Source organism: Lepisma saccharinum, chromosome 1 (assembly GCF_977018435.1).
Source record: "Lepisma saccharinum chromosome 1, izLepSacc3.1, whole genome shotgun sequence".
In the NCBI taxonomy this organism is placed as follows: Eukaryota; Metazoa; Arthropoda; class Insecta; order Zygentoma; family Lepismatidae; genus Lepisma; species Lepisma saccharinum.
The window spans coordinates 20,474,424-20,488,570 of record NC_139229.1 but is presented as its reverse complement, the minus strand read 5'-3'; the positions used below and the strand labels follow the sequence as shown (position 1 = coordinate 20,488,570).

Genomic DNA, 14,147 nt, shown 5'->3' with positions numbered 1-14,147 from the left:
AAACAATATTAAACTAGTACTGTATTTCCTTTCAAGAACTAAAAAACAACATCTAAGAAATCAACAAATTTTAATACACAATTTTTCGCTTAGAAACATTTCCTTCATGTTCATATATAGTAAGGTTTAAGAAAAGATGTAAGTTGTACACACACATGTACACACTCCATTTACAAAAATTCAAAGGTTCCTTATTGTAAACATTCAAACTCTATGTAATTCAGTATTTCTATCCATTAATTAGCAGAGTTTGGAAATGTAATATAAGCATTACTTACACATAACAGATAGGAAGAAAAAATTTTGAAGTCTAATAGGATCACCCACATTGCTCACTCTAGCAAGGATAAACAAAATCATTAATTAATTATATGCAATCAGTACTATCAAAGCTATAACAAATATACAACAGTACTGCTAATTTTCTTTGGCAATTTACAAATTCAAGATGATCTTTATATTTCTTTGAAAATTACTCATACACTCACTGTAATTCTTTGGTAAATATCATATTGCTTAAAATCTATGAATCTTTTATTCTCTGGTGTATAATAAGCATGCATACTTCTCGTGACCAATTTTAATGAAGCTTATTTGGTGAATTGCTTCTACATATAGCTGTACTTGTTATATTTACTCAGCCAACACAATTATCTTTTTCCATCTTCTATAAAATGCAACAGCAAATGAATGACTTTGCACTCAGAGAAGGAAGTTTCCAATTATTTTACATAGGCATTACAAATATGACAAAGCAAGGAGATCAATTGATAAACTTTGGTAGCATTTCTTCAAAACAAGAGTATGCAGTGTCTATTTTAGTGTATAATATCACAGTATGTTGCACCAGATGTAGCATGAACAGCAATATGTTACTGCACCCACAAGAGCAACTTCTTAATAAGGTTCTCCCGGACCAAAAATGATTTAATAGTGGGTAGCACTAAAATGCCTATCAAGCCCAGATCTGGAACGGAACTGCTTAGAACACACACCACAGTGGAAAGAACTTACTTGGTCATGTGCTTTTGTATGGCGTTTCTGACTTCTTTGAGAAATAAACTCCTTCGTGCAGGAATTGCACCTATATGGTTTTATTCCAATATGCTTATTTATGTGAGTTTGTAAATCACACTTCCATTTGAATGGCTTTTGGCATTCATTACACATTAATAGATCATTTTGATGATGCTTGAGATGGCCTTGGAAGGATGATCTGTTCAAACACACTTTGTTACATTCACTACATGTATATGTAACATCCCTCACTTCTTTGTGACTAATCAGATGATTCGAAAACTGTACTCTCCGGGTGGATTTAAAGTTACAAAAAGTGCACAGATAGTATTTGCTTATGTTATTATAGAACATGTTAAATCTAAGAGGGCCCCTTTGTCCAAGGCATTTCTTGATTTCTTCCAGTTTTGGACGCTTCTCATCTCTTAATTCTTCAATCATTTGTGCTTCCATTGGGAGGCAAACATCAGAATTGTCTTGCCTGCAAAATATCATAGAGAAACAAATTGTTATTTATACATACATATTCCCTTGTTTGCTTTTGATTACATACACTAAAAACAATCACCATCAATTGTAGATTAATGAAAAAGGTGAAGTGCTCCCCTGTTCTTTGCACCACATCATGAAGGCGTATAGGTGGTGTGGAGTTAGGGCCCCACACTTTCTTGATCACAGCCGAAGGTGGGGGTGATGAGATCAGCACCACACCCTGGCCGCCTTTAGCCCCAAGGGTTTCCTCCAGGTACCCACTTTATACGATGCTGGGTTGGTGCCGGAGCCGCTTGAACAGGTGGAAAAATCCCAGTTCTCCCCTGCCAAGGATCGAATCCGCGTCTCTTGCATGGCAGTCAGATGCCCTAACGACTGAGCTACCGCGGCTTATTTTTTCAATTGTAGATTAAAGAATTAGCAATTATACTATTGAGCCTATTGCATACACAAACCATTAAATCAGAGTGTTCCTTGATGTGTGATTTTTATCTTCCTGAACTATAGGGGCAGAATATTTTACAATCAAATACATCAAATACATGTTGCAAAATGTATTCCTCGTCCTCATTATCATTTCTTTTGTACCAACGTAAGTTTAAATACTGTATTTTAGCAACTTCAACACTATAGCCCCCTTCCTGGGTTATCAAATTGTATGTTGAGAATGTATTAAAAACTTATTGTAAGTGGCAATAGTAGTCCTGAATTTGATCCATAATATGATACCACAATTACGTTATTGACCCATGAGGACCACAGCCAAGCAACTCGCAATGGAAGAACAACAGGCTCTGTTCTAAAGAACGAAGTTGAAAAGCCGTGGCATTCAATGCACTGACATAATGAAGTTGTTCGGCAAATCTTTACTTTCAAATGCACCATTGAGTTTAGTTCTAACTTGCAATAAAACTCACTATCATATTCCACTTGAACATGCAAGTTTAATATGGCTATTTTACCAACTATTTATTGAATGCAAAATAATAATGATCTAATGAATAGTAACTCACAGCAACATCAAATACGTCAATGGACCTGTGACCTGTCTAGACCTGTGGTAGACAGCAAGCAATCAGTGTACAGTGATTTGTTCAGCGGTGGCGCTAGAATTAATCATCTAGGAGTGCGGAATGAAATTTAGAGGGTGCTATGTTGAAAATAAAGAAAACATGAAATATGCATGCATGTTTTAGTCCCTAAATCAAATATCAATGAACTTTTAGAAGGCATCTATGATAATATGCTAATGAAACTGAAAAATACTAGCGACTTGCTTAATTTTTGCCTGATTTTAGCCCAACAACGATGGCAAGGCATTTTTCACGGATAGGGGTCAAATATATTTCCCACCTAATAGTGTTGCTTACTCTCTCTAAAATAATCCTTCAATTTTAAGTTACCATTTTCCTGTAACACTCTTATAATAATTTACGTAAATGACCGTGACTGAAATATACAATTTTAGATTGATATCCGTTGTTTTAAGTCCACTTTATGCACATATAGGCTAATCGGGACTGGACCTAGTTTAAAGTGGGATCCAAAGTGCAACATTAAGTTATTAATCAAATGTCAAATACGTTGTATAGGTGACAACTGGTGAGTGTTCAGTTTGTGTGTGTTGGGTAAAAGAAAGATTGATTGATTGACTTGGTGTTTTAAGTCCACTTTATGCACAGTAAGGCTAATCGAGACTGGAACTACAGTTTAAAGTAGGCTCCGAACCAATATGTTCCTCCACCAGGTTCGAAGCCGGGACCCCTTGATTACAAGGCAATGATGCTACCACTGCGCCATCGAGGAGGCCCAGTAAAAGAAAGTAATCGATACTATGCAACCTAAAGTTCTGCAATTTGAAATAGAAAATAACACAATAAATAAATATGAATTCATGTAGTCACTTTCATGCAATTTATCAATTCACTTTTTTTGGGACTGCGTTGTCTTGTTAACCCTCTTTTCATATGTGTTCGTTTTACATAATACATAGCCTACATTCCATTCGCCCAGATGCTATGGTGTCAGGACAAGACGCTAAGTGCACAGCACCTTCTTAGTTAAAATCCCTCTGGCCGCACTGTCCCCAACAATGAACTATAACGTTTCTTCGTGAAATTTTGGCCTTTTCGTAACAGTCTTTGAAAAAGTCTGAAATGGTACATTTCCTAGAACAAATTGAACGAATTAACAAGGAAACTACTGTCATGATACAACTCGCGTTAAATAATTTCCCGAACGACCTGATGATACTTGAAAGCAAGCAATTGCAATTTTTGTTCCAATGTGACAAGTAGGAAAACAACAAAACCGTGTATCAACAGTGCATATTAAAACATCCAATGACTAACACTGAGCTATCGAAAAACACAAACAGACTACTTGAAACACAAGAAGAAACAATTCTTAACAACAATTCTCAAGATAAAGACAAGGACCGCTGATCTTTATAGACTGGCGACAGTACAGGAAAATGAATGGCTAATCTCTTTCAGAGTAGAAGCAATGCTTGCTTGCTTGTAAATAATAACAGCAGTCTCACTTCAGTACCTAACATTCGGTCCTCAATATGACAACGACATGACATAATATGACACTGTAAGAGGTAATGTTTGCGCACCCTGGCGCCGCCCCTGGATTTGTTAAAATCTCAGAATAGTAAATATGAAGATTTAAAATTTTCCAAAGTTAAAGATATTGTAAATAGAAGCTTAACAGGGCAAATTTTTATCACCTCATCTGTCTGTATATTAAAAAAAAAAAAATTCATTACATCTTAAAGTTTTTACGAACCAAGAATTACTATTTAAAGAAATCAATCCACCCCACCGTTGGTAACTTGGAACACATTTTAAATGTGGGAAGAAACCCCATGACATGCAGAGGAAGTGTGGGGGATATCTGGTTCGAGCATTGTTTTCATATAATATATGTTTGATATACACTATTTGTGGCAGCTAATTAGGAAATAAAGAAAATAAGCAGAATTCTCTAAAAACTTCAATACTGTGATCAGGTTTGTAGCCAGAATTTATTTGGGGGGGGGGGGGCAGGCTCATCCCTTATGAGCAGCTTCCATCTAAAGGAAAAAAATGGTGGTAGAAGCCCTGAAGATGAATTTCTCAGTATATAACATATTCAACAAAATGTTTAATCCTGCTAAGGGAAGTAAGTTGAGCCTTTACATAACAGAAGCCACATTTTGACTAATGGTAAAGAATTATTGCCACTGGCGTATGCAGAGAGGGGCTGATGGGGATACAGCCCCCTTTGAAATTTTGGGATAATCAACATTTTCAAATAAAAACAGTGAAGAACTCAGGGAAAACCAAAGTGGTAAATGGACCCCCCCTTAAAATGCCCCCAATTGCCATTTTTGAGAGCGGAAAGTTCTAAAAATATGAAAAATCATGTGTATTCTGCCCCCTGGAAAGCACACACCTTCACACCAGCCCTCTCCCCCCCAAAAAAAAATCCTGCCAGTGCCAATAGCGATCTTACTGTAGTAGATTTATACTTGAAGGTAATTCAAAACATGACCCCATTTTCTGGAGCATTTAATATGCAATTTCTACTGCAACTACCCATAATACTTAGCATATCAAACTGAAGTATTGTAGGTATAGAAAAAAAAATGTAAATTAATTTCTTGCTTGTCATTTTTTTCTTTGTCCACAAAACTACTTTTACTACAAAAATGTTGATTTTTCCAGAAGTAAATTTCCCTCACACCAATGACCTTTCCAGAAAAAGTAAATTTCCTGACTTTTCCAGGTTTTCCAGACTGAGATATCCTGACATATACATTTTTTACTGGAAACCAGTAGTGCACTTGCATGAAAATTGTAAATTGACAACAATACATGTATACATCACATTACTAGAAACCAAGAGTAATAGGCTGACATACATATGCATATTTTAAAGTGCCAGCAAACATTTTAATTCCTAATACATGAAAGAATTTTCAGACTGTTGCAGAAAGAATGTTAGACATAAGTGTTCAAAGATGAGATTTGTGTTGAGTTATTTTAATCTCCATGCCAAATGAACTTCTATGTGCTAATAATATGCTACCTATAGAGTGGTCACAAAGTGGGCGTACCCTTTATTTTCAACATTACAATGGTTATGGTTGAATGCTTGATATGGACACATACCTGATGGTTTAAGAGTCCAGAACATCGGTATGGGGACCATCATTTTTGTAGCACAGTTGAATTCAGCACCATTTTCTGGCAGATGTCTTGTGGAGATAATTCAGAGTCACATGCATCTTCCACAGCTCTCGTAACTCTTGCGCTGTACAATACCAGTTAATTCCGACTCTGTTATTGATGAACCCCCAGAGGTGAGGTCTGGACTTCTTGGAGGCCAGTCTAAGGGAGTTAGGTGATCTTCAGAACCTCTTTCAATCCACCACCCAGGAAAGGTCTTATTCAGGTAATGATACACATGCAATGCAAAGTGTGCCAGAATATGGTGCAGAATTAGGCTGTGCTACAAAAATGACAGTCTCCATGCCGATGTTCTGGACTCTTAAACCATCAGGTATGTGTCCATATCAAGCATTTAACCATAACCATCGTGGTGTCGAAAATAAATATGCCCACTTTGTGACCACTCTGTACAAACTTACTATTATAAAGTGTAATTTAAACTTACGGATAATTTTCCATGTGATTCGCCAAAATGAGAGCCAAAGACTTTTCCTCTCCTGATACTGGTTGTTTTCTTGTGCGTTCAATATCTTTCTCTGGCACTTCCTTCTCAGCCAAAGCAAGTTTCAATCTTGATCGAAGAAGTTGTTCAGTTGGTGGTTTGAAGTTTTCAGCTACACATCTATTTTCCTCCAAATGTTCTTCACAGTCAATTTCATAGTCATAAGTATTTAAACCTTCAAGTTTAGAAGAATCCAAACCATTCAACTGTGATCTGGCTTCTACAGTATATTGAAGTTCATTGTTTTTTTCATCCGTTTCTTTAGAGTTTTCATCCTGTTCACAATTTTGACCATTGTAATACATTTCAATGCATTCTCCATATGAAACTTTGCAATCTCCAGCATGTGATTGCGACACTCTTTTATTTCCAAAATTTCATCAATTTTAGAATCTGAAACCTCACAAATTTCTTCATCAAGTTCATTATCCTCAGAGTCCATGTCACTGGTCAGGTCAACGAGTGCAATAAATTTTGAGGTCTGAGTAGATGATGAGATCTTTTCTACAGCTGTTGAATTTATAATTGCTCCTGCATTTCTATGGTCATCTGAAGATGAAACCTCTCCAATGACATCCGAATTAATTGTGATACATTCTATCTCAACAGATCCTTTATCACTTTCACTATTTATACATATTATTGCCTGTCCTTCAGTTTCAACTTCATTTGAAGTATCAATCATTTCCGAAGTTTCATTTTCTAAGCATTTATTACTTGAAGAATCTGTAACCAGCATACTTTCTTCATGAGAAGCAACTTCATCATCTTTAGTTTTACTGTCTGTTGTATTTTTGTTATCCGATACAAAGATTTCTTTTCTCTTGAGTGCATCGGTTACAACTACATTGGTTGTTTCTAATGTGCTTGCTGGGGCTTGATCTATACAGACATCATTAATCGAATCATGTCTAGAATTCGTTTTTCATCAATGTCACCATTAATCGTATCTAGAATTCGTTTTTCATCAATGTCACCATTAATCGTGTTTAGAATTCGTTTTTCATCAATGTCACCATATTCATTAAGAAATTCCTCTATGAGAGAATTCACACTGACGTTATTCTCACTGTCTAGTGAGACTCTTGCTCAAGTATCACAGTTTTCAGGTTCCTGAAATTAAAAGAATATTGTGTTTAATAATAGTATGAACAGAAGTTGCAGCAGATTAGTGACAGATATGGTTATCATCAGTATCACAAGCACCTTCACTGGCATGCTCAGATGGCAAGAGAGATCATAATTGCCACAGTTTTCCTTAACAACAACAACAACAACAACAACAAAAAAAAAGGAAAAAAAAAAGGATGTTTAATGCATGAACAGAAGGTATATATGTGACTGTTTTACTTAAAAATTAAGTCATCATCTCACACTTTTAAGATATTAACCCCTTAAGTGCATAATTTGCAAATGCCAAGTATCTTCTGTAATGGGCAATTTTAAAAATTACAACTCCTCATTACTCTCCAAAAGTGCATCTTCGCTGCACTCAAAAAAGATAGATGCCTTTTGCTGCTTTGAGCCATTGTGAAAGCATGCAAGACTTCAAAATGCAAGAAGCCAGGGATCCCCGTTTCGAATCCCAGCCTGAACATGTATTTATTTTAGTGTCCCTTCATTAATTTCATCATATCATTACTCATTCTCATCATCATGATTAGCCACCTAAACAACCTAATTCAATAAATTAAGAAAAAATGTTCACACAGCTCCTGAATTGGCACACACCCCGGCTCGAAGCACAGATTATATCTATATTATATGCAAGTGCAAGATAAACACAGCTACCAGTGTGCTAACATGGAAGCAGTGTCTCCATCTCAAGGCGATTATGCTAAGTTAAATACCCTGGAGATTCTGAAGAATAACACCTCGTGGCAGAAATGCGAGCTAATCCAACAGTGAAAGAAGCAATTCCATAGCTCTTCATATGCAGGAGACATGAGCCAGAAAATGTGGGGATGGATATATCCATCAAACCCACTGCAGATAAGTGGGCATGACAGATATATCAGCCATATCCACTTAAATGCTTAAGAGGTTAATATAGCAAAATATAAGGAGTCGAAAAGAGACAAGTTTTGCAGAATAATTTTGTAGAGTATGTGCAACATACAGAAACATATCAGGAGTGAGCATATATGTCTGCTTCTGTAAGGTTGAAAAGATTTGGTGCTTCTACCAAAATGTAATGGAAAAGAAGAGTTTTCTGGCAGAAATGGAAAAAGTCAATGGGCTTCCTGGCAATCTGCACACTGACTTGTTCAGATGGCAGCAAAATCGGTCTTATTCAATACATACATACAACTGAGTGATTGATTGTATTACTGCATTTATGTATGAGAAGATGCCGACCTCCGTGGTGGAGTGGTTGGCATAGCATGCTACGTAAGGGATCCCAGGGTCCGAATCCCAGCCTGGGCATGAACATTCTTTGTGAGTGTCCTTTCATCAATTTCATCAAATCATCACTCACCCTCATCTTCCCGATTAGCCAAAAGAATCAGAAAAGCATAGTAAAATCAACCAAATCAATCAATGAAGAGATATAAGAAATGTGAAGTAACTACTTCACTGCCTCCTACACCAGTGAACATAAAAAATAAATTCAAACCACACAATCATAAGATTAGGATTTGGGGGTATGTTCTCTTTACAACTTCTTATTTAGCTGCCCTGAAAGAATTCTACGTCCAGAATTCATAAACTTAGCAACATTTCACTTCAGGGCCTGCTGAGAGTAGCCAACTTTGGATCGGTCCCTCAAGTAGACGAAAAACGCTGCAGTGAAAGGTTTCCAATTTCACACATTCCATGAACTTAGAAATTATAAACAAAACAGCTAATATTTTTTGAACTCTTTGAGCTTGGTACTGGTATCAAAGCTCCAAAATGCCCTATGGAATACTGCATGCTATATAGCAGCTTTCGACCATCAAGTTATAACCAATTGCAATCAATAGAGGCAATTGGGGAAAAATTTGTTTGATTAGAAGTGTTGCCCCCTCCTCCTTTCTAAAATGTCAATAAGATTCTGAAAGATGATCGGAATGAAAATAAAAAATTCTTAGCAAAATAGTGCTCACAAAAACAAGCAAAACTGCATGAAACATTTCTTCCTTGCTCTGCTAGCAATACAAAAGACTGTGTGACAGTAAGGTAAAATTTATTCATACACAGTGTGTCCCACAATTTTCTGGACTGATGTCGTAGTGCATTTACATATTGCATGATTTGGAAAAAAACATCCCTTCTCCAATTACGCTGATGATTTCTATCCTTTTCTGGAAAATTTGAACATTGGGAAAGGATGCTCTTAAAAGTTAAAGTAACATAAATGAACACCCTACGTCACCATGTCGGAAATGACCAGTAAAACCAAAGGATTCAGCATTGCTGAGATCAGCTTAGGGCTGTGGACACGGATTCCAATTTCCTGAAAACTAGCGTGATCGATGATGAAACGTGATGTTTCCAATATAAGCCATTAACAAAGTGCCAGAGTTCGGTGTGAAAGAGCCAAGGGTCCCCAAAACCCAAGAAAGTTCACCTGCAGAAGTCACGTAGGTATTAAGACGATGCTCATCATGTCCTTCGACTCCATGGGTATCATTCATAGAGAATGATCACAGGGAAGTTCTACCTTGAGGTTTTGAAGCATGTGTGGGCACGAATTCGACAGTTACGCCCACAATACTGACAACAAAGCACATGGTCCCTTTTGATTGACAATGCACCAAGTAACTGTGGTTGTCCAGCACGTGATGTAAGAAGTTTTCTACTGTCAATATTATTAGTCAAACTCAACACGTTTCTCAAAGGGCCATCAGAAAATAGAATCAATTTTATTTAAACATAAACATTAATACATTTGTACATATTTATATAGATTTTGATGATAATAGTAATAATAATTTTTATCTGTCCATAGACGTGGGTGTGGACATCGTCATCAGAGATACATGTAATCTACATGTATATTTCTGAAGTGCTAGCACATAAAATTCAGTACAAATGAAAAAAATATTTGTATGCATATAAGTATGAATTACTTAAATATACAGTATGTGCAAAAACCCATGCTTTATGCGAGTATAGACATCTTCCAAGCAAACAGAATCAAACAGTAAAAAATTGAACAGTAATACAGTATTTAGCGTTACAAAAAAAATTCAGCACACCAAAAAATATTTTGCATGCATTGACTTGGTGCTGGACCCCATGTGAGGCTCCTCTAAGTCAGTACACACCTGGTGAGAAGCAATGCCTTTTTCCCTTGAAGAGAGGTTGCAATACCTTGCCAGTTTGTTATGAGGAAGCAACAGACAATAGTGATTCAAAGCTGATCACAAGAGCTATTGATAAATACTGCAGTATATTCTCACATTATGGTGCATTTGCATATATTTGTATACCTTATCTTTATAGGTGTTATTCTCATCCTCGAAAGAGATGTGCTTCTATAGGGCAACATTGCATACCACCAGAAAAAAATTAATGGCATGTGAATGTAGTGAAAATAATGTATCATAATCAGCTTGGCATCTAAAAGAAAACATGTATCTATTGTAAATATGAATATTTTATAATTAAGTAGGATAATTTACGTAAGTGAGGAAAATCCCCATCAGTCCCTCATTAATTTATAATCTGGAAAGAAATATTAGGCATTCTACTTGAATTTCGTTGTATAAATAAATAAATGACTCTTCAAGTTGGCATTGAGATCAGATTTGTAAAAATACAGTGGGTCGGAGTTCAGAAAAGTGGAGACAAAATTCGAAATTTGCATAGTTGAAAGTAGAGTGTTTAAATCATTAATTCCCCATAGAACAAATGATAGGACTGCCTCAAAACACACACAATTTCTTTCAGGTGTTTATATACATAGGGTTTTAAGTTGGGCCAAACCCATATAGGAAGGGCCCCAAGGAAGAGGTGCTGGTCAATTTTCCATGTGCCCACTTGGAAAATTTTCCTTGACTTACAGAAAAATTAACTTTCAATATTAAAAAAAGAACTCCAAAATGTTTACTTACAAAACAGCACTTTCAGTCTGCAATACTGGATTGGGAGAAGTTAGGAAGCAAAGGAAGAGTGGGATAAAGAAACAACCCTTTGGCCACAATTGAAAACAAATGACAAGTGTGGCAGGTACTGTTGTGGACATGACTGATCAAATTCCCTTGGGATTTCTATACCCAAAGATTTCTATTCATGAGCCTATCTGTTCACTTAGTTCAGACAGTACCATATATGTCAAGGAAGACGCACAAGAGATTTGCTATTCTTGTCATCTTCTCCAAACACACTCTGCTATCTGCTCTTTCCACCGACACCCTTGGCCTTATTCCCACTTCTTGTGCATTGTAAGCTCTTACTGGTAGTCTTTCTGCATCCATCCTCTTCATGTATCCGAACCATCTATCTTGTCCTGAAGCTTCACCACACCCACTGTCTGTCATTCCTTATTCTAACCCTTCTAGTCTTCCCCAATATACTCCTTACAAAATTCATCTCCATTGCCTGCATCTTTCTTTTGTCTCTCTGTCATTGTCCAAGTCTCTGCTCCATACGTAATTATATATTGGCATATAGTATGTGTTGCATTTCATAGGTACATCCCTGTTCCATATTAATCTTCAAACACTTTGATATAGTCCACCACCCATTTGTCCTCTTCTGTTTACCTCCTTATCTATTCTTCCACTTCTCTCAATTATGCTTCCTAGATATTTGAAGTTCTCCACTACCCTCAACTCTTCCGTACCCATCTTTATTCTTGGTTCATTTCTGGCTCCGTTTCTTGTTGCTATTAGCACCTTGCTCTTTTGTGCACTGAATTTCATTCTTGCTATCAAGCTGTCTCTGTACAACATCTTCCCTGTTTCCCCATATTACTAAGTAATTAGCGAACAACAGGGTCTTCATCTCTTCCTCTCCTATCTTCTTCCCCACCTCTTCGTTAACTGCATCCATTCGTTAACTGCATCCATTGTAATTATGGAGAGCAGTGGGGAAAGAGCACTTCCCTGTGTTAGTCCATTACTTATACTGAACCACTCTGTTCTTCCCACTGGTGCCTTCACACAACTCTGGTTGGCCTTGTATGTGCTCTATACTCTACATACTATCTCTTCCTCGACCCCTTTCTCTCTTAGAGCCTTCCAAATCTTTGTTCTGCCCATGCTATCATATGCCTTTTTCTAAATCTAGGAATGCCATAATCAAATCATTTCCATACTCATAGTGTAGGGTTACCAGACATCTGGTTTTTTCCGGACATGTCCTACATTTTATCCGTATGTCCGGCGTCTGGGAGGAATTTGAAAAATATCATAAATGTCCTACATTTTGAGCATCACATAATATTAATTAGGAAAATAGGTAACAGAAAAGAATCATGAAAGTTAAAAATCTATGGACTGCGCTTCAAAACTCAATAGTGAAATTTATTTTGATTCAGTCATTGCCAAAAAAGAAAAAAGTTTGTCCTGCTATTAAACACACGGGAAAACGGAAGCACTTAAGGGGTTTCTAAAGCCATGTTAAAGAATAGGCCCAAAGTGTTGGGACCACTTTCTGATAATGTCACTGTTCAATGCCTGAGCAGAATTTCTTTCCTTAGGGTTTATACTGATGGAACAATGTGATGCCCATTCTTATTCAATATTCAATATAATTTGATTGTAAAGCAGGGTATAGAGAACAAAGTTATTCAGGGTGTCTGCCAGTCAAGAAAGTCATGGTAGTCAAGAAAAAGGAAAGATATCAACAAGTAGGTCAAGAAGTCAATAAAAAGGCAATAAATTATTCTTGTAGTCAAGAATTTTTGCTATCACAATGACTGATTGGTTGATTTAGTTTATTTTACTTCCCTTTTTCCCCCCTTTGGCTAATCGTGAAGATGAGGATGAAAGGTGGTAGGATAAGATGGATGAAGGGACAGTCACAAACACTTATAGGGACAACCGACAAAAGACATAAGATTATACTGGCTGAGAGTTCAGATGGCAAAGCCTCGCTTGTCTGCCAAACACAGTTCAGGATGCATTAATACGAGAAAGCAGATCTAATTCTCTTCTTAAATTCAGCTTCAGTTTTCATCTTAACTGGTCCTTTGGTAGGGGTTTCATTAAATAAATATTTATTTTCTTAATTATTAATTTCCAACTTTACCTAAGTGGGGGTCGAATATATAAACATTAAGACTGAAAAAAGGTCTAGAAAAGTCCAGAAAAAGTCAAGAATTCTGGATGTGTTATTTTGGTAGACACCCTGTTATTGAACTAAAAACTACCCAAGATGAAACTTCTCGAACCATTTTAAATTATGGTAATTGCTGAATATTTGTTTGCCATTACAGGTCATAATTAACATGTTGAGAGAGTACATTCATTACCATCAGCACAACAGACTCACGAGAGAAATTATTTTTTCATGTAAAATGATTGTTTGGTAGAGAGTTTGACTGACTCTACCTGAAATTGTGATAAAAATTGTCTCCTCTGAGAAGTACCTCTTAAATCATGTAGTAAGAGGTGCATTGATTTGTATGATTGCAAGTTTTGAAATTTTGCATTTAGAAATTCATTAAGATTTCATTTTTTAAAACTGAAAAGTGTTATTTTTCAACTACTTTCTAATGTATTCTATAGAAATATGTATTATTTATTGATAATGTTTTCTGTCCTACATTTTGACTTAATGTCCTACATTTTGGGACAGCATGTCCTACATTTCCCTTACAGCGATAACCCTATCATAGTTCCTTTCCTGCAGTTGCCTTATGGTGAATATCAGATCTACTGTTGATCTGCCTCTTCTAAATCCATACTGTTCCTCTCTCATGTTCAGCTCTGTCACTTCCCTTATTCTTTTCCCTAATATTTTCTCATACACCTTTGATAAGT

General features: G+C 36.4%; 1 protein-coding gene across 1 annotated transcript; it reads right to left on the bottom strand.

The window, feature by feature from the left end:
- Window positions 1-250: 250 nt before the first annotated feature.
- LOC145986263 (uncharacterized) lies at window positions 251-7,168 on the bottom strand. Its single transcript, XM_083120220.1, has 2 exons — window positions 6,175-7,168; window positions 251-1,498 (listed from the first exon to the last, which is right to left on the bottom strand). The coding sequence occupies exons 1-2, from the start codon at window positions 6,534-6,536 to the stop codon at window positions 928-930; spliced, it is 933 nt and encodes a 310-aa protein (XP_082976346.1). The 5' UTR covers window positions 6,537-7,168; the 3' UTR covers window positions 251-927.
- Between the last annotated feature and the right edge of the window lie 6,979 nt (window positions 7,169-14,147).